The sequence below is a fragment of the Budorcas taxicolor genome, chromosome 16 (genome assembly GCF_023091745.1).
Source record: "Budorcas taxicolor isolate Tak-1 chromosome 16, Takin1.1, whole genome shotgun sequence".
NCBI classification, from domain to species: domain Eukaryota; kingdom Metazoa; phylum Chordata; class Mammalia; order Artiodactyla; family Bovidae; genus Budorcas; species Budorcas taxicolor.
In genome coordinates this window covers 33,535,306-33,561,220 of record NC_068925.1, presented here as the reverse complement: position 1 = coordinate 33,561,220, position 25,915 = coordinate 33,535,306, and the positions used below count along the sequence as shown (strand labels likewise).

Genomic DNA, 25,915 nt, shown 5'->3' with positions numbered 1-25,915 from the left:
CACTTAAGAAGGCTTTCTTATCTCTTCTTGCTATTCTTTGGAACTCTGCATTCAGATGCTTTATCTTTCCTTTTCTCCTTTGCTTTTCGCCTCTCTTCTTTTCACAGCTATTTGTAAGGCCTTCCCAGACAGCCATTTTGCTTTGTTGCATTTCTTTTCCATGGGGATGGTCTTGATCCCTGTCTCCTGTACAATGTCACGAACCTCATTCCATAGTTCATCAGGATCTCTATCTATCAGATCTAGGCCCTTAAATCTATTTCTCACTTCCACTGTATAATCGTAAGGGATTTGATTGAGGTCATACCTGAATGGTCTAGCGGTTTTCCCTGTATTCTTCAATTTCAGTCTGATTTTGGTAATAAGGAGTTCATGATCTGAGCCACACCACTTCAGTATTCTTGCCTTGAGAACCCCATGAACAGTATGAAAAGGCAAAATGATAGGATACTGAAAGAGGTACTCCCCAGGTCAGTAGGTGCCCAATATGCTACTGGAGGTCAGTGGAGAAATAACTCCAGAAAGAATGAAGGGTTGGAGCCAAAGAAAAAACAATACCCAGCTGTGGATGTGACTGGTGATAGAAGCAAGGTCCAATGCTGTAAAGAGCAATATTGCATAGGAACCTGGAATGTCAGGTCCATGAATCAAGGCAAATTGGAAGTGGTCAAACAGAAGGTGGCAAGAGTGAACGTCGACATTCTAGGAATCAGTGAACTAAAATGGACTGGAATGGGTGAATTTAACTCAGATGACCATTATATCTACTACTGCGGGCAGGAATCCCTCAGAAGAAATGGAGTAGCCATCATGGTCAACAGAAGAGTCCGAAATGCAGTACTTGGATGCAGTCTCAAAAACGACAGAATGATCTCTGTTTGTTTCCAAGGCAAACCGTTCAGTATCACAGTAATCCAAGTCTATGCCCCAACCAGTAACACTGAAGAAGCTGAAGTTGAACGGTTCTATGAAGACCTACAAGACCTTTTAGAACTAACACCCAAAAAAGATGTCCTTTGCATTATAAGGGACTGGAATGCAAAAGTAGGAAGTCTAGAAACACCTGGAGTAACAGGCAAATTTGGCCTTGGAATGTGGAATGAAGCAGGGCAAAGACTAATAGAGTTTTGTCAAGAAAATTCACTGGTCATAGCAAACACCCTCTTCCAACAAAAGAGAAGACTCTACACATGGACGTCACCAGATGGTCAACACTGAAATCAGATTGATTATATTCTCTGCAGCCAAAGATGGAGAAGCTCTATACAGTCAACAAAAACAAGACCAGGAGCTGACTGTGGCTCAGATCATGAACTCCTTATTACCAAGGATTCCTCAGTAGGGGGTTCAATCACATCTTGAAAATGGGACTTTCATCTGTTCTACACAAAGCAGAATCATGGCTCCCTCCCTTATGATTCTACAGTCATCTGTATGTGTTGTTTCTCCTAGATATGAGAACACAGGTATTCTGCTTGTCCAAGTGAGACCCAGTGAACTTGCAAAAACATGTCCAGTATCCCACAAGGTAAGTAACAGAGTAGAAGATCAAAAAGTTTTCTTCAGTAAGACACAGGTGGTAAACTAAATAATACCTATTAACTCCATTCAATACCACTCCCCCTAACATGTAGCAACATTCTGTAATATTTCACTGTAGAGACAGCATTATTTTACTTTGGAAAGAGAAGATTATATTACTTACTGCCTTCCATGAATTTACATCAGAAAATAAACATGCGTAAAGATGTAAAATTAATTTTTAAATGTATTTATATATTTATATAAATAAAACTGTGTAGAGGAAAACTGAAATTAATGAGAACATCCAAATTTGGATACGGTTTGCCAGAGAAGATTGCTAGTCATGTCCATATCAATGCTGCATTTATTTATTTTAAAAAATGGACCATTTCTTCATTTAAAAATTTTTATTGCATGCCTGCCATGTTTCTGTGTTTCAGCCTGTGTGCTAAGTAATGGGAATTACCAAAATGGAAAGAGTCCTTTCTGAAGGGGAAAACATAAACTAGTATAAGAGAATGTGAAATATACAATTTTCAAATAGCCCAGAGGAAAGAGTGAGGAATTTTGTTTGGGAGGGGAAAAGTGGAAAGAAGATACATGAAATGACTGTTGAAGGGCAAGTAGAAGTTGAGCAGGAAGATGCAAAGGGAATTCAAGGAAGAGGCATACAGAAGAGCACAGCAATGTTGTGTAGCAGAGGGGTGTCAGATAACTACCCACTACCACCTCCTTTGAGTGTTTGTTCCCCACTGAGGGATGACTCCTCTCTTTATTCTTTCTCATTCCAACTAATAATCAATAAATATATATTGAGCACCCACTACATACCAGGCAGAACACAGTGGGGCATACCCACATGAAGAATTCAAAGTTAAATGAGACATAGGCTCTGCTCGTCAGGACCTCGGCACCAAGAGCCTGTTCCTATCAGGGCAGGATTCCATGAATTTAGAGGGAGCCTTGAACTAAGGCAGACGTGATCCACCCTTGAGCACAGCTGAAACACATTGCTTCCCCAGGAAATGCATACTGACCATTCCCCCTGTTTACCCACCATGCTGCCTACCCAGCTTAATCTGCTGAAGAAGCAAAAACCTGCCACCTAGCGAGATCCTGCCCCACCCTCCGTCTGCCTTCTCTATCTTTAGCTCCACTTTATTCCATATAAGTTGCCTCCCTGAAGCACCATGATTTCCTCCATCTCTTTCCCTGTCTAATTTAGAGATATGCCCCCTCTCCTGCCCAGCCCAGGCATTACAAAACATATTAATGTAGAGTGAAAGTGTTAGTCACTAAGCCATGTCTGACTCTTTGCAACCCCATGGACGGTAGCCCACCAGGCTCCTCTGTCCATGGAATTCTCCAGGCAAGAATACTGGAGTAGGTAGCTATTCCTTTCTCCAGGGGATCTTCCTGACCCAAAGATCGAACCTGGGTCTCCTGCATTGCAGGTGGATTCTTTACTGCCTGAGCCACCAGGGAAGCCCAATGTTAATGTAAGTGAAAGTGAAAGTTTAGTCGCTCAGTCATGTCCAACTCTTTACGACCCCATGGACTGTAGCCTACCAGGCTCCTCCTTCCATTGGATTTTCCAGGCACGAGTACTGGAGTGGGTTGCCATTTCCTTCTCCAGAGGATCTTGCTGACCCATGGATCAAACCCAGGTCTCCCACATTGTAGGCAGATGCTTTACTGTCTAACCAGAGTTCAAAAGCAAGCTCTGCCACCTATTGACTTCAAGAAGCTCCTAAGCACTCTGAGTCTTGGCTGCCTCATTCATAAAAGGGGAAATATAATATCCATCTCACAGTATTTACCTACTTTGTTGAGAGTATTAAATGAGATAATTTATGTAAAATGCCCAGAATAGTACTTGTCACAGAATAATTACCTAATATTACTGGTTTCTTCCTTGACACACCCCAAGACATGGACTATTCAAATCTAACCACCATCTGTGCCCATTTCAGGTAGTTTGTATTAACCTACCCACTGAAATAGAATGGAGAATAGGCCATATAGTAGATGATGGAATATGCCAGAGTCCTTTGGGCAAGAGGAAAATGTGGCAAGAAAACATATACCAGGCAGAGCACAATGGGGCATACCCACATGAAGAATTCAAAGTTAATTGAATTAACTAGCTAACCAAGAAAATAAAAACTAGTACACAACTGCAAGGTATGCTCTAAACCACAGGGACCCCTTTTTGTGCTCCCATCCCCACTGGTAAGCAAGTCATCAGCCTGCCAGATAAGTATTATAGACAGAGGGCCCACAGACTTCTTCTCTGGTTGGATGAAGTTCAGTTCAGTTCAGTCACTCAGTCGTGTCTGACTCTTTGCAACCCCATGAATCGCAGCACGCCAGACCTCCCTGTCCATCATCAACTCCTGGAGTTCACTCAGACTCACGTCCATCGAGTCAGTGATGCCATCCAGCCATCTCATCCTCTGTCGTCCCCTTCTCCTCCTGCCCCCAATCCCTCCCAGCATCAGAGTCTTTTCCAATGAGTCAACTCTTCGCATGAGGTGGCCAAAGTACTGGAGTTTCAGCCTCAGCATCATTCCTTCCAACGAAATCCCAGAGCTGATCTCCTTCAGAATGGACTGGTTGGATCTCCTTGCAGTCCAAGGGACTCTCAAGAGTCTTCTCCAACACCACAGTTCAAAAGCATCAATTCTTCGGCACTCAGCCTTCTTCACAGTCCAACTCTCACATCCATACATGACCACAGGAAACACCATAGCCTTGACTAGACGGACCTTAGTCGGCAAAGTAAGATAAACCTGCTGGAGCAAATGGCTCATGGGGTGAGCCATTTGAACACGAGCCTGCCATCTTTGCCACTGAGTCTTCATAGCCTGCAGCAGAGCGGCAAATAGAACTGGCAGCCCCAACAAGGCTTCATCTCAGTTTTTAACCATACACCAAGAACCAGAATGCAGTGAGGCCACCCCAGTAAGCCAGGCTGCAGAAGGACAAAATAATTCCTTCCAAAGTGAAATTTCCCAGGGAGAGATGACTACACTGACTAATATGTTGTCTTCCAACATTTCTATGTTGAAAGCCTCTAGAATTCCTGTCTCAGTTCCTGTCTCAGTTCAGTTGTTCTGTCCAGTTAGAGGGGAATATGCTGTGTCTGATCTGAGCTAAGGGAGGAGGAGTTCTGCCCTGTACTTGAGAGAATGATAAAGAAATATTTCTTAATAAAGAAACCCAATACACTCATCATTCTCATTTGGGCTATACGTCAGAATTTCTCTATTGGATGACCAGTCCCAGGAAGGATGTGTCAGTCCTCCAGCAGTGGGTACCCTACACAACAGGCTTATTCACACTTCCCACATTCTGAACCCATGCTCTGGTTGAAGAGCCACCTCCAGGTCAACTCATATTTTTAATCTTAGTCATGATTGTTAATTCTGACGTTAGGGATGACTTTAGTGAACTAAGACCCTGAAAAGAAGAGATGTTACAAATAATATCATCAAGTGATAGTGTGTTGTAACTATGAAAAACCTGAGGACCTCCGCCAACCATGTACCTTATATGGGTAACTTAGTAAAGATAAAGGGCAGACCCATGTTTCTAAATACATATGATGGGAAAAGATTTAGTGATGATAGATAGCAAGGACTGTGGGTAGAGTTGTTGAGAGAACAAATCAGGTCCTATGGGTGAGATCAGGTGGTTCAAGGAATAAAATCCATAAACTCCTGCTGTGAAGTATGCCTTTCTAATGAAGCCAGAAAGGGCTTAGTAGGTGCAACTCTCTAAATCCATCAAGCTTGACTGGACATCATTCTCTAACCCTTCCCTCCTGATTCCTAAAGGTCTTCTTTTTTAGATTTGCCTTGTGAAAATATGCAACATATAAGGTGTGTTTATAATAGATGGCAAGTGTCTAGATCCCACTTAGAAAGCCTGCGGTGGAGGATGGGAAGATGGGCAGGGTATACAGCAATGAGCAAGGTGTCCTGGAGTCAAGTAGAAATAGAAGTTGCTTATCCCAGTTGAGGAAGAACGAGGACTGTAGTTCTAAAATGAAGTCAAATTCATAGTTAAATGTATTACAGAAACCTTCCAGGTGAGTCAGGTGCAAGCGGGAACTACAGAGTTGATAGTCATGATTGTAGAGGTGCTAGTGAAAAATGACATCAAATTGGTTCTCTGATATAGAAGTAAGAAAGCAGAGACCTGACCTTTGAGCTTGTGAGCCCCAAGGGTGAAAGAAAGCAAAGAAAGAAAAAAAAACTATCAAAGGAGGAAACAGCACAGAGCAGAATAACCAAACTCTACATTTAAAGGGTTATTTCAGATCTAAAATGCAATTGTTTTTAGCTGTAGTAATATTTTAGACTATGTGATTTAGAACCACTAAACTCATCACCTAAATTACTTTACTTTAGGTGTTCCAAATATCTGTTGGCTGTGATGCTAGTAAATTCATTGCTGTTAAAGGGCAAGTATGTTTGCACTTGATTTGTCTTACTCTTTATGTTTTAAAACAAATGTTAAATTAAATGTAATTACTGGTTATATTAGCCTAATGACTGACATGTCCATATGAAATCCATAATAAATTGACAATTTGTTCAAACCAGACTTTTTTTAACGTTTTGCCAAGTCAAATATTACATTTGGCTTCCCTGGTGGCTCAGAGGTTAAAGCGTCTGCCTGGAATGTGGAAGATCTGGGTTCGATCCCTGGGTCGGGAAGATCCCCTGGAGAAGGAAATGGCAACCCACTCCAGTACCCTTGCCTGGAAAATCCCATGGAGGGAGGAGCCTGGTAGGCTACAGTCCATGGGGTCGCAAAAAGTCGGACACAACTGAGCGACTGAACAAAACGAAAAGAGAAAAAGATTTAAACTCTTTCTTTGTTATGAGCATTTTTCTCTGTCTTCCCTTTTCATAAGCCAGTTTCCATCTTTTGCATAACCTCTGTCAGCTCTTCAGTGTAAATTCATTTCCAGAGAAATGAGAGGGAGAAACACTTAACTTCTGTTGTCCATCCTACTCAAACCAGTTATAATTGCATTTCTGTCAGAGGATGTCTCATAACCACATGAGAGAAGCCTATTTCCTTCTCCTTTTTCCATGGATGAAAGCAAGTCACTTCATACATAGATTCAAATATTTTTCCATGAGAAAGTTTTTTAAAGCAAAACTAACAGAACCACCAGTGTTTCCTCCAGAGAATTCCAAGATGTGACTTTCATTGACTTTATTGCGGTTCACAGTGAAGCACTCTGGAACTTGTGTCATCCACAGTTCTTTCTTCTATATGGGAGAGAATAAAGGTCGGTGTACACAAAAATTAAGCAGCTGAGTTGGAATGTAAAATGGAGACCGAAGCGTATTGCAGTTCCTTTCCTGTGGTTATGGTGAGGGTGGAGTGACATTGACAGCTATCTAAATCTATTTATAAAGTGATATGTTCTTATCCAAAACAAAAGTCTATTCATCTGTCATTCTAACAATCTTTTGAGTACTGAATTGTCATGGTTAGTTGCCAGATAGATAATTAAATATTCCCATCTCATTTAGCAAGGAGTTGCATCTCCCGTAAACCCTTTTCCAGAAAACACAAAAGCTAACTGATTATAAAGCCTAAAGCATCTTGTTTCTGGAATGGTCTACATCCTTCTCCTCAGAGTATAATCTATGGAGCAGCACTGGCATCACCTGGGAACTTACTAGAAAAGCAGAACCTCAGGTTTCGCTGCTGAACCAGAATCTCTATTGTAACTGAATTTCCAGACTAGTAGGGGCATTAAAATTTGAGAATAACTGCTCTAGGCAATATATATATAAAAAGTCACTTAGCCGTGTCCAACTCTCTGCAACCCAATGGACTATAGCATACCAGGCTTCTGTGTCCATTGGATTTTCCAGGCAAGGGTACTGGAGTGGGTTGCCATTTTCTTCTCCAGAGGATTTCCTGACCCAGGAATCAAAACCCAGGTCTCCCACATTGCAGGCAGGCGCTTTACCACCTGAGCTACCAGGGAAGCCCACTCTAAGCAACAGGTTATGAAAAATCAGTTCCCAGTATCCCTGCATGCAGTATCACTACATGTAGATTTCCTTCTTCAGTGAGATGCAAAGCAACTTGAATCCATCTATTTCTGGGAAGGTTTAGTGAGCTTTTGTCAGACTAGATTGCTCGTCAGAATCACCTGGAGAGCATGTCAGAAAACACAGATTTCAGGTCCTTTTCCAGATCTCTTAGTCAATGACCCACTGTTCTGGACCTCTAAAAATGACCTTAATTTCTTGAATTCAGGTTGTGGTGGGCCTAAGTTTTCACAGTCCACAAAGGAGAGCTATGAGGCCCATGATTCTTCTGGCAGGAGAGATGTTAATAAAAGAGGGCATCTCTTGGGATCAAATTTGAGTTCAGGGTGGGAGGTGGTCCCAGGCTTTAATTTTCTATATAAAATAAACACAGTGGTATCCAGGGTTCCTTCTGAGTTACACTGGAAGCAGTCAGCAAAAATGATCAAATGAATATAACTTACCAAAAACTCTTATCATTTCATAGACCACAATAGCCTTATGTCTGTATAAACCCTAACTAGAAATTATGTGAATCATTAAAATGGGTCCTTACCTGCACAGCTGAGGCTCTAGTAACAGTTAGAACTGTGTTTTTAAAAATTGTGAAAAATAAAACAGTCCAAAGAAATTTGTCTTTACTTTGATAGATTTTCCACAAATTTTTCACATGTATCAAATATGAGAGGTAAATCAGTATATTTCTAATTCTGGCACCTTCAGAAATGTTTGTGAAAATAGAAATGCTAGGCCCATACACCAATCCCAGAAATTCTAATTCAATAAGTGATGATTCTGTGATACTTCTGAGTTTAAAAATCACTGAGTTAAACAATTAAATGTTTGTGCTAATAAATAAGGAATGATGACATTACAACTTCATTGTATTTTATTTCTTGTAGATTTACTAAAAAAGAATGTCTTCAGCATGATTTTTTTTACAGCATTGAACAGTAAGCAATATTTTCTAACATAAGCATTGACTTGTATATTAATGTACTTCAGTAATTTATGGTTAGTTTGTATTTATTCCTATTAGCACCAGTCTTTTCTGATATGTGCATTTATTGCTATAAATTTACCTCTAGGCACTGATGTTGCTGACTTCCCCGGTGGCTCAGAGGTTAAAGCATCTGCCCACAATGTGGGAGATCTGGGTTTGATCCCTGGGTTGGGAAGATCCCCTGGAGAAGGAAATAGCAACCCACTCCAGTATTCCTGCCTGGAGAATCCCATAGACAGAGGAGCCTGGTGGGCTACAACAGGGTCGCAAAGAGCTGGACATGACTGAGCAACTTCACTCACTCACTCACAAATTTTGATAAGCTGTGTTTTCATTTTCATTTAGTTGAGTGTATTTTTTAAACTTCTCTTGAGAGTTCATCTTTGATCCATGTGTTATTTAGAAATGTGTTTTTTAACCTCCACATATTTTAGGAGTTTTTGTAATTATGGTCATCTGTTTGACTTTTTTGTGATACCTCTTTACCTAAGCAAAGTAATGGTTTAAATTTTTTAAGCTTTTGGAAGAGGAAAGATTCTAAGTAACAAAAAAATTTTTTTTACAGGTCATATCTGAGGGATCGACCATCTAAACCATTGGTAAGAAAACTATAATTCTGTCAATCAGCCAAATATAGAAAATAACTAAAGCATTTTTTCCTCTTCTAGAGAGTAAAATATAATTGGAACAAATATGGCTGCCCATTGAAAGTTAATATCAGAGAAAAATTTCACCCTTTGGTTCAACTGTAAGTATATTCTCACTAAAAAGTTTAACTTACTTTGGAAAGTCTCAAAATTATGAAAAGCCTGTATTTAAATCATGTATTTAATAATAAATAGTTTTGAGCACCCAACATATGCATCACTGAGTTTTCAGTGCCAGTTATACAAAACTGGATGATCTGTGGTCCATGCATGAGGGAGGTTACAGTTTAGAAGCTGAGGCATAAGTGGGTAAGAGGGTTGAAACTCTTCTCAGGGATGCAGACAGAAGCTAACGCTTGCTTTATCCTCTCTAAACCTCTCCTCAACCTACAGCACCCCTCCCCATTAGGAACTACCTCCCCCTTAATGTTCTCTCCCAGAGACATGCACTCTTCAGCTCAGTTCAGTTCAGTTGCTCATTTGTGTCTGACTCTTTGCGACACCATGGACCGCAGCACGCCAGGCCTCCCTGTCCATCACCAATTCCCGGAGTTTACCCAAATTCATGTCCATTGAGTTGGTGATGCCATCCAACCATCTCATCCTCTGTCATCCCCTTCTCCTCCTGGCTTCAATCTTTTCCCAGCATCAGTGTCGTTTCCAATGAGTCAGCTCTTTGCATCAGGTGGCCAAAGTATTGGAGTTTCAGGTTGAACATCAGTCCTTCCAAAGAAAACTTCAGGACTGATCTCCTTTAGGATGGACTGGTTGAATCGCCTTGTAACCGGTCCCTCCAAGGGATTCTCAAGAGTCTTCTCCAACACCACAGTTCAAAAGCATCAATTCTTTGGCACTCAGCTGTTTTTATAGTCCAACTCTCACATCCATACATGACTACTGGAAAAATCATAGCTTTGACTAGACTGACCTTTGTTAGCAAAGTAATGTCTCTGCTTTTTAATATGCTGTCTAGGTTGATCATAACTTTCCTTCCAAGGAGTAAGCATCTTTTAATTTTATGGCTACAGTCACCACCTGCAGTGATTTTGGAGCCCAAAAAAATAAAGTCAGCCACTGTTTCCACTGTTTCCCCATCTATTTGCCATGAAGTGATGGGACCAGATGCCATGATCTTCGTTTTCTGAATGTTGAGCTTTAAGCCAACTTTTTCACTCTCCTCTTTCACTTTCATCAAGAGGCTTTTTAGTTCCTCCTCATTTTCTGCCGTAAGGGTGGTGTCAACTGTATATCAGAAGTTACTGATATTTCTGCCAGCAATCTTGATTCCAGCTTATGCTTTGTCCAGCCCAGCGTTTCTCATGATGTACTCTGCATATAAGTTGAATAAGCAGGGTGACAATATACAGCCTTGATGTACTCCTTTTCCTGTTTGGAACCAGTCTCAAATCATCTCAAATCATCATTATTAAACACCTGTTGTTGTTCAGTCACTTAGTCATGTCCAATTCTTTGTGACCCCATGGACGTATGTCATGGAAGCATGCCCCATGGAAGTATGCTAGGCTTCCCTCTCCCTCCCCATCTCCCAGAGTTTGCCAAAGTTCATGTCCAAAGTTCATGTTTAATCGGTGATTAGACACCTAATTTACACCAATTACTGTGCTGGGCACTGGGAATTCAAAGAAGAGTAAGACAGGATTTCTGCTTTCAAGAATCTGATAAATTAGATATGAACTGATATGCTAAATGGAAAAATAGAAAGGAATAGTATGGGTTGTTGCTACTGAAAAGAAAAGAATCCAGTTCAGCTATGGAAGGGAGAGGGGCTCTGGGAAGTGTTCCCAGAGCATTAGAGCTGAGTCACTGAGGCTTAAAGTATAATATTTAGCTGAAGGCAATGGAGGAAAGGAGAAGTGGGAAAGGTAACAGAGAATTCCACTGAGTAAGCCTTTCAAGCAGAAGTGATAGAGGAAGAAATTTCATAGTTCAAGTGGTATAATGTTATTGGAGCACAAAATGAGTCATGATGTGTCAGGAGAAAAGGCTGAGAAACTAGCTAGGTAGAGTCCAGACCATGGAAGGCTTTCTAGCCATTCTTTTTTTTTTTTCCCAAAGAACTTATTTAACCGAAGGAAAATTGCTTCACAATATTGTATTTACCTTTGCCATTCATTAACATGAATCAGCCATAGGTATACATCTGTGTCCCCTCCCTCTTTAACTTCCCTCCTTAACTTCCCCTTCCCATACCTCTAGGTTGTTACAGAGCCCCAGTTTGAGTTCCGTGAGTCATACAGCAAATTTTCATTGGTTGTCTGTTTTACACATGGTAGCATACATGCTTCCATGTTACTGTCTCCATTCGTCCCACCCTCTCCTTCCTCCCTCCCTGTTGCCCGTGTCCATAAACATCTGTTCTCTATGTCTCCATTGTTGCCCTGTAAATAGGTTCATCAGTACCATCTTTCTAGATTCCATATACATGATAATACATTAATAAATGATACTTGTTTTTCTCTTCCTGACTTCGTTCACTCTGTATAATAAGCTCTAGGTTCATCCATCTCATTAGAACTGACTCAAATGCATTCCCTTTTATGGTTTCTAGCCATTCTTATTGTAGAGTGGCATGATTAAATATTTGCTGTCTCTGAGAGATGTGTAGAAGATTTCAGGGAACCAAGTCTAAGGAAGGAGACCAGGCAGCAAACTGTTTTAGTAGTACAGGGAGGGAAAAAAAAAAAAAAATGAGACAGCAACAAAGACAAAGAAGAGGGATCACTTACAAGAAAATCAGTGATAATAACAGGCAGGGCTTGATAACTGATAGATGAAAGTGATGAGGGAAAGAATAAGGAAGGTGAATAAGTCGAAGCTGGTATCAGTCAGAAGAGATCTTCCACAAACTTCTACGGCTATTATCTATCCGTCTTCAAGCATCTGTACCCATTAACTCTGGCTGTCTTCCTATCCCCATAGATAAAGTATATGGGTATCTAAGGCCTCCATTTGTGAACCGGATCCCTTCCCCCTTTCCTAATTAAGATCACTGTTTCTGAAATTTGCCCTTTTGCCTTGCATCATCAACTTTACCCTACTAGATCATCACACAAATATGCAGTTCTTCCCCTCATTGAAACCAAAACAAAACCCGAAACCTTCTCTTTGTCTCCACTCCTCCTCTAGCTACTATACTCGTTGTCATCAACTCTTCTCCTATCCTCTCCCAAATCTTTCTCAGTCCGGCTTTTACCCTCCACCCCTCCACTGACATTGCCAGCCAGTGTGGCCAGCGGGCTCCGTATTGCTAACTCAGTGGTCAGTTCTCAGGTCTCATCTTACTGTGTCTCATTAACGAGAACTGATACGGTTGATCATTTCCTCCTACTTAAAATATCTTCCTTATTGGGATTCAGGAGGTCGTATTTTCCTGCTTTTCCTGTTACCTCACTGGTAGCTCTTCCTCAATTTCTTAGTTTATTATTTTCTCCATGACTGGTTTTTTTAACTTTTTACTTTGCATTGGGGTATAGCCAATTAACAAACAATGTCGTGATAGTTTCAGGTGAACAGCAAAGGGACTCAGCCATACATATACACGTACCCATTCTCCCCCAAATTCCCCTCCCATCCAGGCTGTCACGTAACATTGAGCAGAGTTCCATGTGCTATACAGTAGGTCCTTGTTGGTTATCCATTTTAAAATATAGCAGTGTGTACATGTCCATCTCAAACTCCCTAACTATCCTTTTCCCCTGTCTTTATACCCAGCAACCATAAGTTCATTCTCGAAGTCTGTGAGTCTCTTTGTTTTGTAAGTTCATTTATATCATTTCTTTTTAGATTCCTATATAAGGGATGTCATACAATATTTCTCCTTCTCTGTCTGACTTACTTCACTCAGTAGGACGATCCCTAGGTCCATCCATGTTGCTGCAAATGGCATTACTTCATTCTTTTTAATGGCTGAGTAATATCCCACTGCATATATGAACCACATCTTTTTAATCTATTACTCTATTGAAGGGCATTTAGGTTGCTTCTATGTCCTGGCTATTGCAAACAGTGCTGCAATGAATATTGGGTTGCAGGTGTCCTTTCAGAACATGATTTTCTCCAGATATATGCTCAGGAGTGGGATTGCAGGGTCATATGGTAGCTCTATTTTTAGTTTTTTAGGGACTCTCCGTACTGTTCTCCATAGTGACTGGATCAATTTACATTCCCACCAACAGTGTAGGAAGGTTCCCTTCTCTCCACAGTCTCTCCAGCATTTATTGTTTGTAGATATTTTGAGGATTGCCATTCTGAACTCTGTGAGGGAATACCTCATTGTAGTTTTTATTTGTATTTCTCTAATAATTAGCAATGTTGAGCATCTTTTCATGTGCCTCTTGTCCATTTGCATGTCTGTCTTCTTTGGAGAAATGTCTTAAGATCTTCCACCCATTTTTTAATTGTTTTTTTTTTTCATGGACTGTGCATATTTTGGAGATTAATCCCTCTTTGGTCACTTCATTTGCAAATTTCATTTTCTTCTTTTCTATGGATTATCTTTTCGTTTTGTCTGTGGTTTCTTTTGCTGTGCAAAAAAGCTTTTAAGTTTCATTAGGCCCCATTTGTTTATTTTTATTTCCATTACTCTAGGAAGTGGACCAAAACAAGAGATCTTTGATGTGATTTATGGAGAAGGCAATGGCACCCCACTCCAGTACTCTTGCCTGGAAAATCCCATGGATGGAGAAGCCTGGTAGGCTGCAGTCCATGGGCTCTCGAAGAGTCAGACACGACTGAGCAACTTCTCTTTCACTTTTCACTTTCATGCACTGGAGAAGGAAATGGCAACCCACTCCAGTGTTCTTGCCTGGAGAATCCCAGGGATGGGGGAGCCTGGTGGGCTGCCATCTATGGGGTCACACAGAGTCGGACACAACTGAAGCAACTTAGCAGCAGCAGCAGCAGCAGCTGTGATTTATGTCAGAGAATATTCTCCTTATGTTTTCCTTTAACAGTGTTATAGTATCTGGTCTTATGTTTAGGTCTATAATATATCCTGAGTTTATTTTTGTGTAGGGTGTTAGAGAATGTTCTGATTTCATTATTTTACATGTAGCTGTCTAGTTTTCTCAGCACTACTTATTGAAGAGATGGTCTCTTCTCTCTTTTTGTCACAGATTAATTAACCATAGGGTAAATTGGTTTATTTCTGGGATTTCTATCCGGTTCCATTGATCTATATTTCTGTTTTTGTGTCAGTATCATACTGTCTTGATTACTGTAGCTTTGTAATATAGTCTGAAGTCAGGGAGTCTGATTCCTCCAGCTGTGTTCTTCTTTCTCAAGATTGCTTTGGCTATTCAGGGGCTTTTGTATTTCCATACAAATTGTAAAAATTTTGTTCTGATTCTGTAAAAAATGCAGTCGGTAACTTGATAGATATTATATTGAATCTGCAGATTGCCTTGGGTAGTATAGTCATTTTGACAACATCGATTATTCCAATATTGAACGTGATATTGCTCTCCATCTGTTTGTGTCATCTTTGATTTCTTTCACGAGTATCTTATAGTTTTCAGAGGTCTTTTGCCTCCTTAGGTGGGTTTATTCCTTGGTACTTTATTTTTTGATGCAATGGCAATTTTTAAAAATCTGCACTAAATGACATCTTAAACAAAGTAAAAAAGACAAGTGGTTTAAATGTTTGTTTTTTATGTCTTTCAGTACAGATTTTTAAGAATTGTGGTAAAATATGGCAAACATTTGGATGAATACCTTATGTAGACAACAGAATGCCAAATAGCAGTTAAAATGAATGAGCTATGATGCTTGTAAGAGGGAATCAAATGATCAGCCATGAATTCCAGGTTGGGTAGGGAAGGAAGAGAGATCAGGAGGGACCCACTAATGAGGAAAACAGATCAAGAGACTGGAAATTTCTGTGGGTTTATCTCAAAATCTAATATCGAGTGGAAAAAAAAGTCACCAAAAGATACTTACAGTATAATATCATGTATGTACATTTTCAAAGCCATAAATCAATAATATACATGACTTATGGACACATTCATATATAAGTAAAGTACACAACCTGGATGGAAATGATAAATAATGATTTTCACATTATTCTCCGTATATTTGAAACATCTAATTAAAATAAAATAAGCGCCTAAGCTGTAGGAGCAAGGTCCATGGAGAAAGCTGGGGAAGCAGACTCAAAGGCCCAGGTGGCAAGGCTCAGAGGATAATCCATTCTTTGAGACTGGGGTGCATGTGTGCTCAGTGGGTCAGTCGGGTCCAGCTCTTTGCGACCCTATGGACTGTAGCCCACCAGTTTCCTCTGTCCATGGGATTTTCCAGGCAAGAATGCTGGAGCAAGTTGCCATTCCCTTCTCCAGTGGATCTTTCCAACCCAGGGATTGAAACTGAGTCTTGCGTCTCCTGCATTGGCAGGCACAGTCTTCACTGTTATGCCATCTGGGAAGCCCCTGAGATTCGGAGGGAAGAAGTAAAAATGACTAGTTTGGAGACCGGAATGTAGAAGTTGAGAGAGGTCGTGTCTGATAGCCCCGATTTACTTACACAAAGTAGAAAGGAGGATCGTCTGTAAACTGAGAGAAGGGAGGGGTTGAGGAGGGGACTTCAGGAGAATGTCGAAGGTCACTGAGGGTAAAATGAAAAGGAGCAGGCTAAGGGCCTGTAAAAAGATTGCTGCACAACAGCAAAGGCACACTTGAGGTGCATGCACAAAAGATACCATGAGTAGGTCCAATCCTCACACACACTGAACTTCCCAAGTATCACATACACAGCTGAAGAAGACATAGGTAACATTCGAGGTTTAGGTTACACGTTAGATGCGAGGGGAAGAGTAACTGAGTGTATCCAGGGTACTGGTGGGAGACAGCAGATCAGATGATCAACCATGAGATTGGGCTGAGTGGGAGAGGAAGAGCAGCTAGAAAGGAACTTCCATGCAGCAGAGAAGCAGAGGGGAATAAGGGGGATGGAGGTGCAGAAGAGGTCAAGGGGCAGGTGAGGGGATGTGAAAGATGGAAGAGGTTGGGGTCAGAAAGTGGCCTTTTAGAGCAGCACTACTTTGGACTATTGCGGCAGCACTTTTCTCTAGGGGTAACCTTTTGTTTCTCTGTGACAAGAAATCACTTGATAAAGCTTGTTGACTCCAATTCTCCTAAGATAATTAACCAAATAGTTGAGGGTAAGTACAGTGGGATGGGCTTCCCACGTGGCTCAGTGGTAAAGAATCCATCTGCCAGTTCAGGAGACCTGAGTTCAATCCCTGGGTGGGGAAGATCCCCTGGAGAAGGAAATGACAACCCACTCCAGTATTCTTGACTGGGAAATCCCATAGACAGAGGAGCCTAGCAGGCTACCAGTCCATGGGGCAGCAAAAGAGTCACACAACTTAGTGACTAAACAACTACAGAGGGACAGTCAGATCAATACGCCTCAGTGTCCAGTTCAACTAGATTCTAGCAATACATAGTTAATAACCCAGTATTCAATTAGGTATTTACCAGAAGCAAATTTGGGTGCCTTGAGATGGGGGTGGTCACTAGGAAATGAGCATGTAGGCTAGGTCTCTAGATTATAATAAATGGCTTACCTTCGTAGAAAGCGGCTTAGGAACAAGGTTGGGCAGAATTTTATAGGTAAAATAACAGATCCACTATCAAATATTAACAAGAATAAAGCAAGCCTTAGACGTATGATTCAGCTGGGAATATGTCACCCCAGCTGCTTCTTTGCTATCAATTCTCATGCCAATCCATCCCAAACTAGAATTTGGTGCTACAGAAGCAACCCAGAAGGAGAGGGACATAATTGCTCTACAGTGATGCAGGAAGTTCAATAGCAGATATTAGGGGTGTTTTAGGGCTACTCAAGATTTATTTAATCAGATACGGTAAGACACACAGACATGGAAATGACTGTCATAAAGGAAGAAGTTTATTATAAATAACAATCCCAAGAAATAGGAGGCACAGCACATCATGTAGGACCTCCTGCGGAAGCACCAGGACCTGTCAGGAGAGAGGGAGTGAGGGGGAAACAGAGGTAAGAGTCTTTACTGTGTTTTCTGTAGGATGGAATGGAAGAGACAGGGCAAGCAGGTTAGAACTGGCTATTTTGAGTAATTTCAGTGGGCTCTGGGCATAAGTGCTGTCTAGTTGTCTAGTACCTCGTCTTGGGGTGATTAAAGCAGGTGGATGGAGAGTGGGCCAGTGTGACAACTCATAAAGGAGGTGGGTTCTGGGTGGGCTACAGACTATGGGGCTGCCAGAGTTGGACATCTGTGGAAGGACCATCCGAGCTGAGATCAGTAAGCCTCAGTGTCCAGGGTTCTGGGTTGGTTGGTTTGTGTATGAAAGGCATTCCTGGTTTACCATCTCTAGGAATTAACCCTGGGAAGGGCAGTCCCTCCAAGGTAAGCAAGGCCCCAGATATTAAGCACCACTTTTCAGAAAGTAAAAGACATGATTAATATAATGAGCTATCTGGAGTGACCACACAGGATTGTAAACATATGTCTAATGGATCAATAGAGAGCTCTGTCCTTCCCAGTTCCAAAAGTGGAACTGCCATAGTGGAGAAGTTACAAATTGTAGGGAAGAGTTACAAAATGTAGTAACATTCATGAGTCTCTCGGGTTTAATTAGTATTACATCTCACATTAACAAACTTTAATGAAAATAAGCCATGCTTACATGGCAAGCATTTTTGCCTGGTATTCTCAGTGAAATGAATAGAACATCAAAGATCATTATAAACCCAGAAAGCATGGGTTATGCAATTCATTGTTATTGCCACTAGATGACACTGTAGCTTCTTGCTTTTCATGAGTGTCAACCGATGCCTGCTCAAGAGTTAAGATCTTTTTTATTATATATATATAGGTAGAAATGTAAGCATTTTTAATTGTACAAAGGCAAACATTAAAAAAGATAATATTCGTGATTAAAATTGAATAGCAAAAGGATGGTGGGGGTGGAGGAACAAGAAATATGATTTTATGATTTTTGACTGTTCTTGGGCTTCCCTGATAGCTCAGTAGATAAAGAATCCACCTGCAATGCAGGAGACCCCGATTTGATGCCTGGTTCGGGAACATCCACTGGAGAAGGGATAGACTACCCACTCCAGTATTCTTGGGCTTCCCTTGTAACTCAGCTGGTAAAGAATCTGCCTGCAATGTGGGAGACCTGGGTTCAGTCCCTGGGTTGGGAAGATCCCCTGGCGAAGGGAAAGGCTACCCACTTCAGTATTCCGGCCTGCAGACAAAGAGTCAGATACGACTGAGCGACTTTCACTTTCACTCACCTCATCAATATATGGTTGCAACTGTTTAAAAAAAAAAAAAATTTCTGCTTCATTACTATTAGTTTTATATTGAGAGCTGAAGGAAGCCTACACAGTAGGTACTTTATAGATAAGAAAACTGAGGCTTCAAGAGTTTTAAGTAATTTCTGCAGGATCACAAAGCCTAGTGATAAAGACAGGATTTAACCCTAAGCACATCTATCTTAAAATCTGGAGCTCTTAACTCTTCTACACTAAACTGTTACTTTGTGTTTCAGCTACAATGACAATGGTTATGCTGAAGATGTTGAAGTAAATTTCATAGTGTGGGAAATACATGGCAGGGATGACTATAGCTTTAATAATACTATGAAGAAGGTATGACATTTTTGGATTTAAATAAAATTTAGCATGCAAAATTAGACAAGTGTTTCTATTTTAAATCGATGTATAAGTTATCTAAGGAAAACAGAACCAGTCAGCTGTAGGCAGGGGGAGAAAAATACTACCTCTGTGTTAAGTTCTATGACTACTATAATTCATTTATGAAAAAAGAAATCACTGTCACATAGAACAAAAGGGGTTAGAAAAGGTAATGCTTATAGTAGGATAATGCAATTATTACTATTTTATTTTCTCTCCACATTGTATTTAATGTTTGATTATTTATGGGTCTGCCTTTGGCTTTTGGCCAATCATCATATCTGTGCTAAATCAAATGGATACACTGTAGGCTTCATCTCGCTTGTTTTTTTGGCAGCATTTGACCCATTGACCTTGGCTTCTCTGTCCCCACACTCTCCTCTCCTGGCTTTCCTTCATCCTCAGTGACTGGTCACTCTCATCCTCCACAGTGAATCCCTGTTATTCTGCCTGTTCACTTTGCAGGTCACGGCAGAAAAGCCTTACTACTAAGACCAGCACGCTTCACTCCCATCCCCGCTGTGTGGGGCTTTCTGTCCTGGAGGGCCTCCCATCGTGACGGAGCCTCTCTAGAAGTGAACAGCCTTGATTCCTGAGATTTGTCAGAGATGTCAAACAAAACCAGGATGACTCCTTCCAAATTAACTTTCTCATCTATCAGAGACCTTCATTCTCCAAGAAATAGAACCTGCCCAGATGGCAACCAAAAGACGAGTTCCACCAACTACCCCCTCCACATTGCTATAATTATTTGAGCAAAGAACTCCATCCCATCATACATTCCTCCCATACTTGTTCAGGGTCCAATATGTAAGGTTTTGGGGCCTACTTCCTCCCCACAGTCTCACCCCTGTACTATTCTATCCTTCTTAAACCTTGGCTAAGTTTTCCATTACTCTTCACCACCTCAAACCTTTCTAACATACCTTAAGATTAAAAACCCTAGATCCATCTTCAACAAACATTCCTCAGAGAATATAATTACCCTCATGTTTCTATCAAGCCAAGGGTACTCTTTCTCTTACCCTATATACTTAAGGAATGTAGAATTTACATTCTTCCTAATTCACATTATCATTTCCAGATCGTTATCTCCTCCCCTAAGTAAAACACAATTCAATGCTTCTGTCATCCAGTTGTTATCTACCCCATCCCTACTTGCTGACATATACGCAGTTGCTTGATTATTTCTCCCTTGTCCTGAAAACAAGTACAATTCTGCCAGCCACCATGTAGCGTTATTGCTGGAAAGAACCTAGCTTTCTAAACAGAGACTACATTTCCCAGCCTCATTTGCCACTAAATGGGGCCATGCTTCTTATCACTGGAATATGATCAGAAGTTATATGTGTCCAGGATGAAGTGCTCAAGAACTTCACATGAACCTCCATGCTTCCCATCTTCCTTCACATGTCGATATAGCACAGCGACAATCAAAGATGAGAACTGGATGAAAGAGACAGGGAACTTTAAGAAGCCCCTAGATTTTAAAAGTCTGAGTTTTTAATTCACTTCTTTGAGGAGAATCACCCAGGAGTCACTGCCAGGAACATCTGCATTGGACTATGTGTGATCAAGAATTAAACATTTCATGTATAAAACCCCTGAGAACTGGGGTTACTATTGAAACAAAGCAGACTAATATAGCTCCCTCTATTAAAATTACATTTCAATGCAAACATTTCAGTCTCTGACCTCAACCCTCAACCCTGTAGCTCTCATTCCCACTACTCCTTTACCTCTCACTTTTTCTTACACACTCTAGATATCCATTATATCGAACCTTCTGCTTTCTTCCGCTCTACTTCTCCCATTTTTCTTTTCTCCGTTTCCTATCTAACTTGAATTCCATGGTTCAGTCCTTCAGCTACTGTCTTGCCAATCTATATGTCACTTTCCTCAGTATTATTCTCGTTCAGTGTTATAGCAAATTTAAACATCTATCTTTCTGCCTTATCCATGCCTGATTCTGAGCTGCTGATCAGTTCTACAAAAAAGAAATTAAAACTGCAATAACTGAAATTAGGAACTCAACTGTTGGGAGTGATGACTGAAAATAGAATTAGTCATCTAGAGGAGAGATCAGAGGGAAATAGCCAGAATTACACACAGAGAGATAAACTGATTTCAAATATAGGAAAAAACATAAAGGAGATCTTCAATGCAAAGCTCTAAGAACTGGAATCCAAAAAAAAAAAGTGTTGCTGAGAAGCAACATTTTCCAAAACTGATGAAAGACATCAAAGCATAGAAAAAGTAATCTGCGTCTAGAAACACCACAGTAAAATTTCTAAAATCAAAAGCAAAGGGAAAAATCTTTAAAGTAGAGCAAAAAAGAAAAATTACCTTCAAAAAAGAAACTGTAAGGTTTAAAGCTATTGTTTCTCAATAGAAACAATAAAAGCCAGAAGTCTTTGAACAAAAATATTTTAAGCTACTGAAAGAAAATAATTTCAAACCTAAAATTCTGAATACAATGGAAATAGCATTTAAAACATGAATCTGAACAACAGATAAGTCTTTAAAAATACATGAAATTAAAAGAGGAAAGAAATTTAAGTAAAAAAGAAATGAAGAATGAAATAAAAATGATTTGAGAGAAAGTGACAAATATTGAGGATAGGCAAAGAAGATTTGATCGATGGGTAAATGGAGTTCCTGGAAAAGAGAACCAAAGCAAAGGAGCAAAACCAATACTAATAATTCAACAAAACATCTCCCCACCCAAGAAAAAATATGTGAAGCTTCTTAGACTTCCCTGGTAGCTCAGTGGTTAAAGTGTCTGCCTGCAATGCGGGAGACCCAGGTTCGATCCCTGGGTTGGGAAGATCTCCTGGAGAAGGAAATGGCAACCCACTCCAGTATTCCTGCTTGGAGAATCCCAGGGATGGAGGAGCCTGGTAGGCTACAGTCCATGGGGTCACAAAGAGTCGGACACGACTGAGCCACTTCACTTCACTTGACTTCATTGAAAGATCATACCGTATAACTGAGAATAGCAAATCAGAATAGCCAACCTATGTGTGCTTTATAAACACTCTTCCAGAGTACTGAGGTGGGAGGAAGCACTTTCAATTCATTTTGTAAATCCAGAGGGACTTGATGAGGGCCTTAAAAGAAGAGAATTATGAGCTAATCTCATTCATGACCATAGATACAAATCACCTGAACAAAATACTAGCATATCAAATACAGCAACTTATTAAAAAATAATGCCAAGCTTTCTTTATTTCATAAATTAAGACTTGAGGATATTACTTGGCAGTCAAAGTAATCCAGTATATTAACAGAATAAAGAAAAAAAAAACACAATTATTACAACAATTGATGGAAAGTCATTTGATTAAAAATGTATTGACTTTCATGGTGGCAAGGAGTCCACCTGCCGATGCAGGAGACACGGGTTTTTGATCCCTGATCTGGGAGAATCCCACGTACCACAGAGCAACTAAGCCTGTGAGCCACAACTATTGAGCCTGTACTCTAGAGCCCAGGAGTCGCAGCTACTGAGGCCATGTGCCAGCACTGCTGAAGCCCATGCCGCCTAGAGCCCACGCTCTGCAGCAAGAGAAGCCACCGCAAGGAGAAGCCTGTGCACTGCAACCAGTGAGCAGTTGCCACACTTGCCACACTCGCCACGACTGGAGACAAGACCATGCAGCAACAAAGACCCAGCACGGCCAAACGAATGTTTAATAAAATTTATTAAATGTGTATCATCCATATATGACACTACTTAAAAATAAATCTTATGAAATTATAAATGAATGGTACTTCTTTCACCTAATAAAATGTGGATACAAAAAAACCCGTATAAAACATCATGCTGCTGTGCTTAGTTGCTCAGTCGTGTCCAACTCTTTGCAACCCCATGGACTGTAGCCCACCAGGTTCCTCCATCCATGCAGACTCTCCAGGCAAGAATACTTGAGTGGGTTGCTATGCCCTCCTCCAGGGGATCTTCCCAACCCAGGGATTGAACCCAGGTCTCCTGCATTGCAGGTGGATTCTTTACGCTGTGAGCCACCAGGGAAGTCCAAGAAACTGGAGTGGGTACCCTATCCCTTCTCTACGGGGACTTCCTGACCCAGGAATTGAACCAGGGTCTCCTGCATTGTAGTCAGATTCTTGACCAGCCGAGCTACCTGGGAAGCCCATAAAACATTATACTTAATGGTAAAAATGTGAAAGTCTTCCTTCTGAAATCAGGAATGACACAAGGAGGCCTGTTTTAACCATTTCTATACAACATTGTTTTAGATGTTTATCATAACGTAAAATATAAGCAATAAAAACAAAAGGGTTGGAAAGGAAGAAATAAAACTGTCATATTCAGAGATAATATGATTGTTCATCTGAACTAATTAAAATTAACGACAGTTTAAGAAGTTGTCTCTGTACAAGATCAATATACAAAAGTCCGTTTTTTCTATATATCAGCAAACATTTAAATAATTAAAAATTAGATGTATAATTTCCAATGGCACTAATTTAAATACTTAGAAATAAATTGACATGCAAAACATATATATATAAACTTTCTGTATATATATATAATCTTTCTGTGTATATAAAATCTTTTGACAGAGCGGTTGTTTGAATGAAGCTCAAACATGGAATTCAATGATTGAGCTTAACAAGCACCTCCCGTTAGAAGAAGTCTGGGGACCTGAGGTAAGAAAAACATTATCTTGTAAATTATTTATTTACAATAACTAATTGGCAGTTTAGTATTAATAAGTGCTTAAAGAAAATACTTTGGGTTTAAGTTTGATTTTGTAAATCAAATCCAGTTTTTCTGTTCTATTCTAAAATGTTTCATCTTAATTCTGTTTGATCTTCTGTTGCTCTGCATTACTAACAATTTTGTTTTAATTTTCTCTTCTGAAAATCTATCTGCAGACTATTAAATATCTGAAACACATGTTAAAGCACTGAGACCGAATCTTTCTAAAGAATGCCTGAATTTCAATTCTTATATAACTAAAAGATCTTTCCTGACTACCAATTACCATACTGTTTTCAATTGAATCTTCTTAAATTGCAATTATTTTATTTGGCAAATCAAATCATATCTCATGAATAACATGTGACATAGAAGATACTTCAGCCTTTAAAATGTAAACCCTACAATAAGAATATTATTTTTGCTTCTCCAGCAGAATCTACACATGTCCAGACAGAGATGAACAATATGTATTTTCCTCTGTATTCCCAAGTCCACACCATCCATTTTCCACCCATTACTCCCTGTCTTCCCAGTAACATGATTCTAGGAGCTTTACTCCAACAATCCTTTGAACAGTTCTTCCAACTCAATATAACCTTCAACTCACTGGTCCTACCACCCTCACCGCACCCCCAGTTCTCTTTTCCTTTTTATTTTAAATTCCACAGTCAATAATCATATCACTCTATTAATATATACCCTCAATTCCTTTGCTCCCCTCACTTCTTTATATTTCTGTAGCTAATCACATCCCTGGTTAAATTCAACTATCCACCTTAGCACCTGACTGTGGTCAGAGAAGAACAAACCCTCGCTGACTTGTTTCACTTTCATTTCATGATTAAAATGGTCCCACAATACTGCCCAGCAAATATTACTGTATTTCTTCAGCTTGTTCCTTCTCCCCCTCTCACAAATAGCTATTGCAGGCTTTCTCCTCTCTCTTTAAATCTCCAGCAACTCTTTCCCCATCCTCATTCTTACATAATGAACTTGCTTCCTACTTCATCAAAATTATTGTAGTTATTAAATCTGGTGCAAGACCCTTTTATCTAATTTTATATAGAGAAGCACATATTTTAAAACATGAAATATGTTGCCCTGTTGTTTTTAATATTTTTGTTTGTTTTTAATATTTGGACAGCTGTAATTCCTTATAACTAGTTTCCTTTGTAATGCAACCTGTGTTACATTATGCTTTTAAAAACATTATTGTGAGAGGGGCCTCACACAATAGTAGTTGTAGGCTTCACTAGATTGCCAAAGGGGTCCATATAAAAATAAAATAAGATGCAATTTGTATTTATTTGTACTTCCCTGGTGGCTCAGATGGTAAAGCAGCTGCCTACAATGTGGGAGACCTGGGTTCAATCCCTGAGTCAGGAAGATCTCCTGGAGAAGGAAATGGCAACCCACTCCAGTATTCTTGCCTGGAAAATCCCTTGACGAAGAAGCCTGGTAGGCTACAGTCCATGGGGTCGCAGAGTTGGACACAACTGAGCGACTTCACTTTCACAACTTTATTTATATTTTAAAATCTATATTTACATATTTATACACACTCACTATGAGGTTAGGAACCTCTGATATAGATAAAAAAAGAAAAGGACTAAATCTTGGATCATTTCAGTATTTAGAGATGGAGTACATGAGGAGTGGTAAAGAAGGTAAAGGGCTTCCCAGGTGGCGCTAGTGGCTAAGAGCCCACCCGCCAATGCAGGAGACATAAGAGACATGGGTTCCATCTTTGGGTCGGGAAGATGCCCTGGAGAAGGGCATGGCAGCCCACTCCAGCATTCTTGCCCGGAGAATCCCATGGACAGAGGAGCCTGATGGGCTACAGTGCATAGCGTTGCACAGAGTCAGACACAACAGAAGCAGCTTAGCACACATGCACAAAAAGGAGGTAAAAAAGGGATAATCCAAGAAGCAAGAGAACATCCAGGCAAATATGATGTTCTGGACTTCCAGTTAATCAAGTCTCCTCAGAAGGAGCGAGGGGTCAACTGCTAAATTCACTACTACAATAGGCCAACTCTGATGAGGACTGAAAAAAATGATTATTTACTTCAGTAGCATAGAGATAACCTTGACAGGATGAGTTTTGGTAGGATAGTGAGAGACAAAACCTTACTGAAGTAGGTTTAATTAGCAAGGAAAAAAAAGTTCAAAGCAGCAAGAACAGATATCTCTGCAAAGGAGTTTTGTAGTAAAGAAGAAAAACAGCGTAGTAGCTGGAGAGCAA

General features: G+C 40.3%; 1 protein-coding gene and 1 non-coding gene across 2 annotated transcripts in view; both read left to right on the top strand.

Annotated features, from left to right (window-relative positions):
- The window catches only part of CATSPERE (catsper channel auxiliary subunit epsilon), a 145,184-nt gene that overhangs the window by 97,614 nt on the left and 21,655 nt on the right, over positions 1–25,915 (top strand). Inside the window, exons 13-19 of the mRNA XM_052653544.1 lie at positions 1,453–1,528; positions 5,940–5,992; positions 8,492–8,542; positions 9,158–9,191; positions 9,261–9,340; positions 18,797–18,896; positions 23,529–23,615. Of these exons, the coding sequence (XP_052509504.1) occupies positions 1,453–1,528; positions 5,940–5,992; positions 8,492–8,542; positions 9,158–9,191; positions 9,261–9,340; positions 18,797–18,896; positions 23,529–23,615 (481 nt within the window). The remainder of the gene's footprint in view (positions 1–1,452; positions 1,529–5,939; positions 5,993–8,491; positions 8,543–9,157; positions 9,192–9,260; positions 9,341–18,796; positions 18,897–23,528; positions 23,616–25,915) is intronic.
- On the top strand, positions 21,697–21,768 carry TRNAC-GCA (transfer RNA cysteine (anticodon GCA)). The gene has a single exon. It is a non-coding gene; the product is annotated as a tRNA-Cys (tRNA).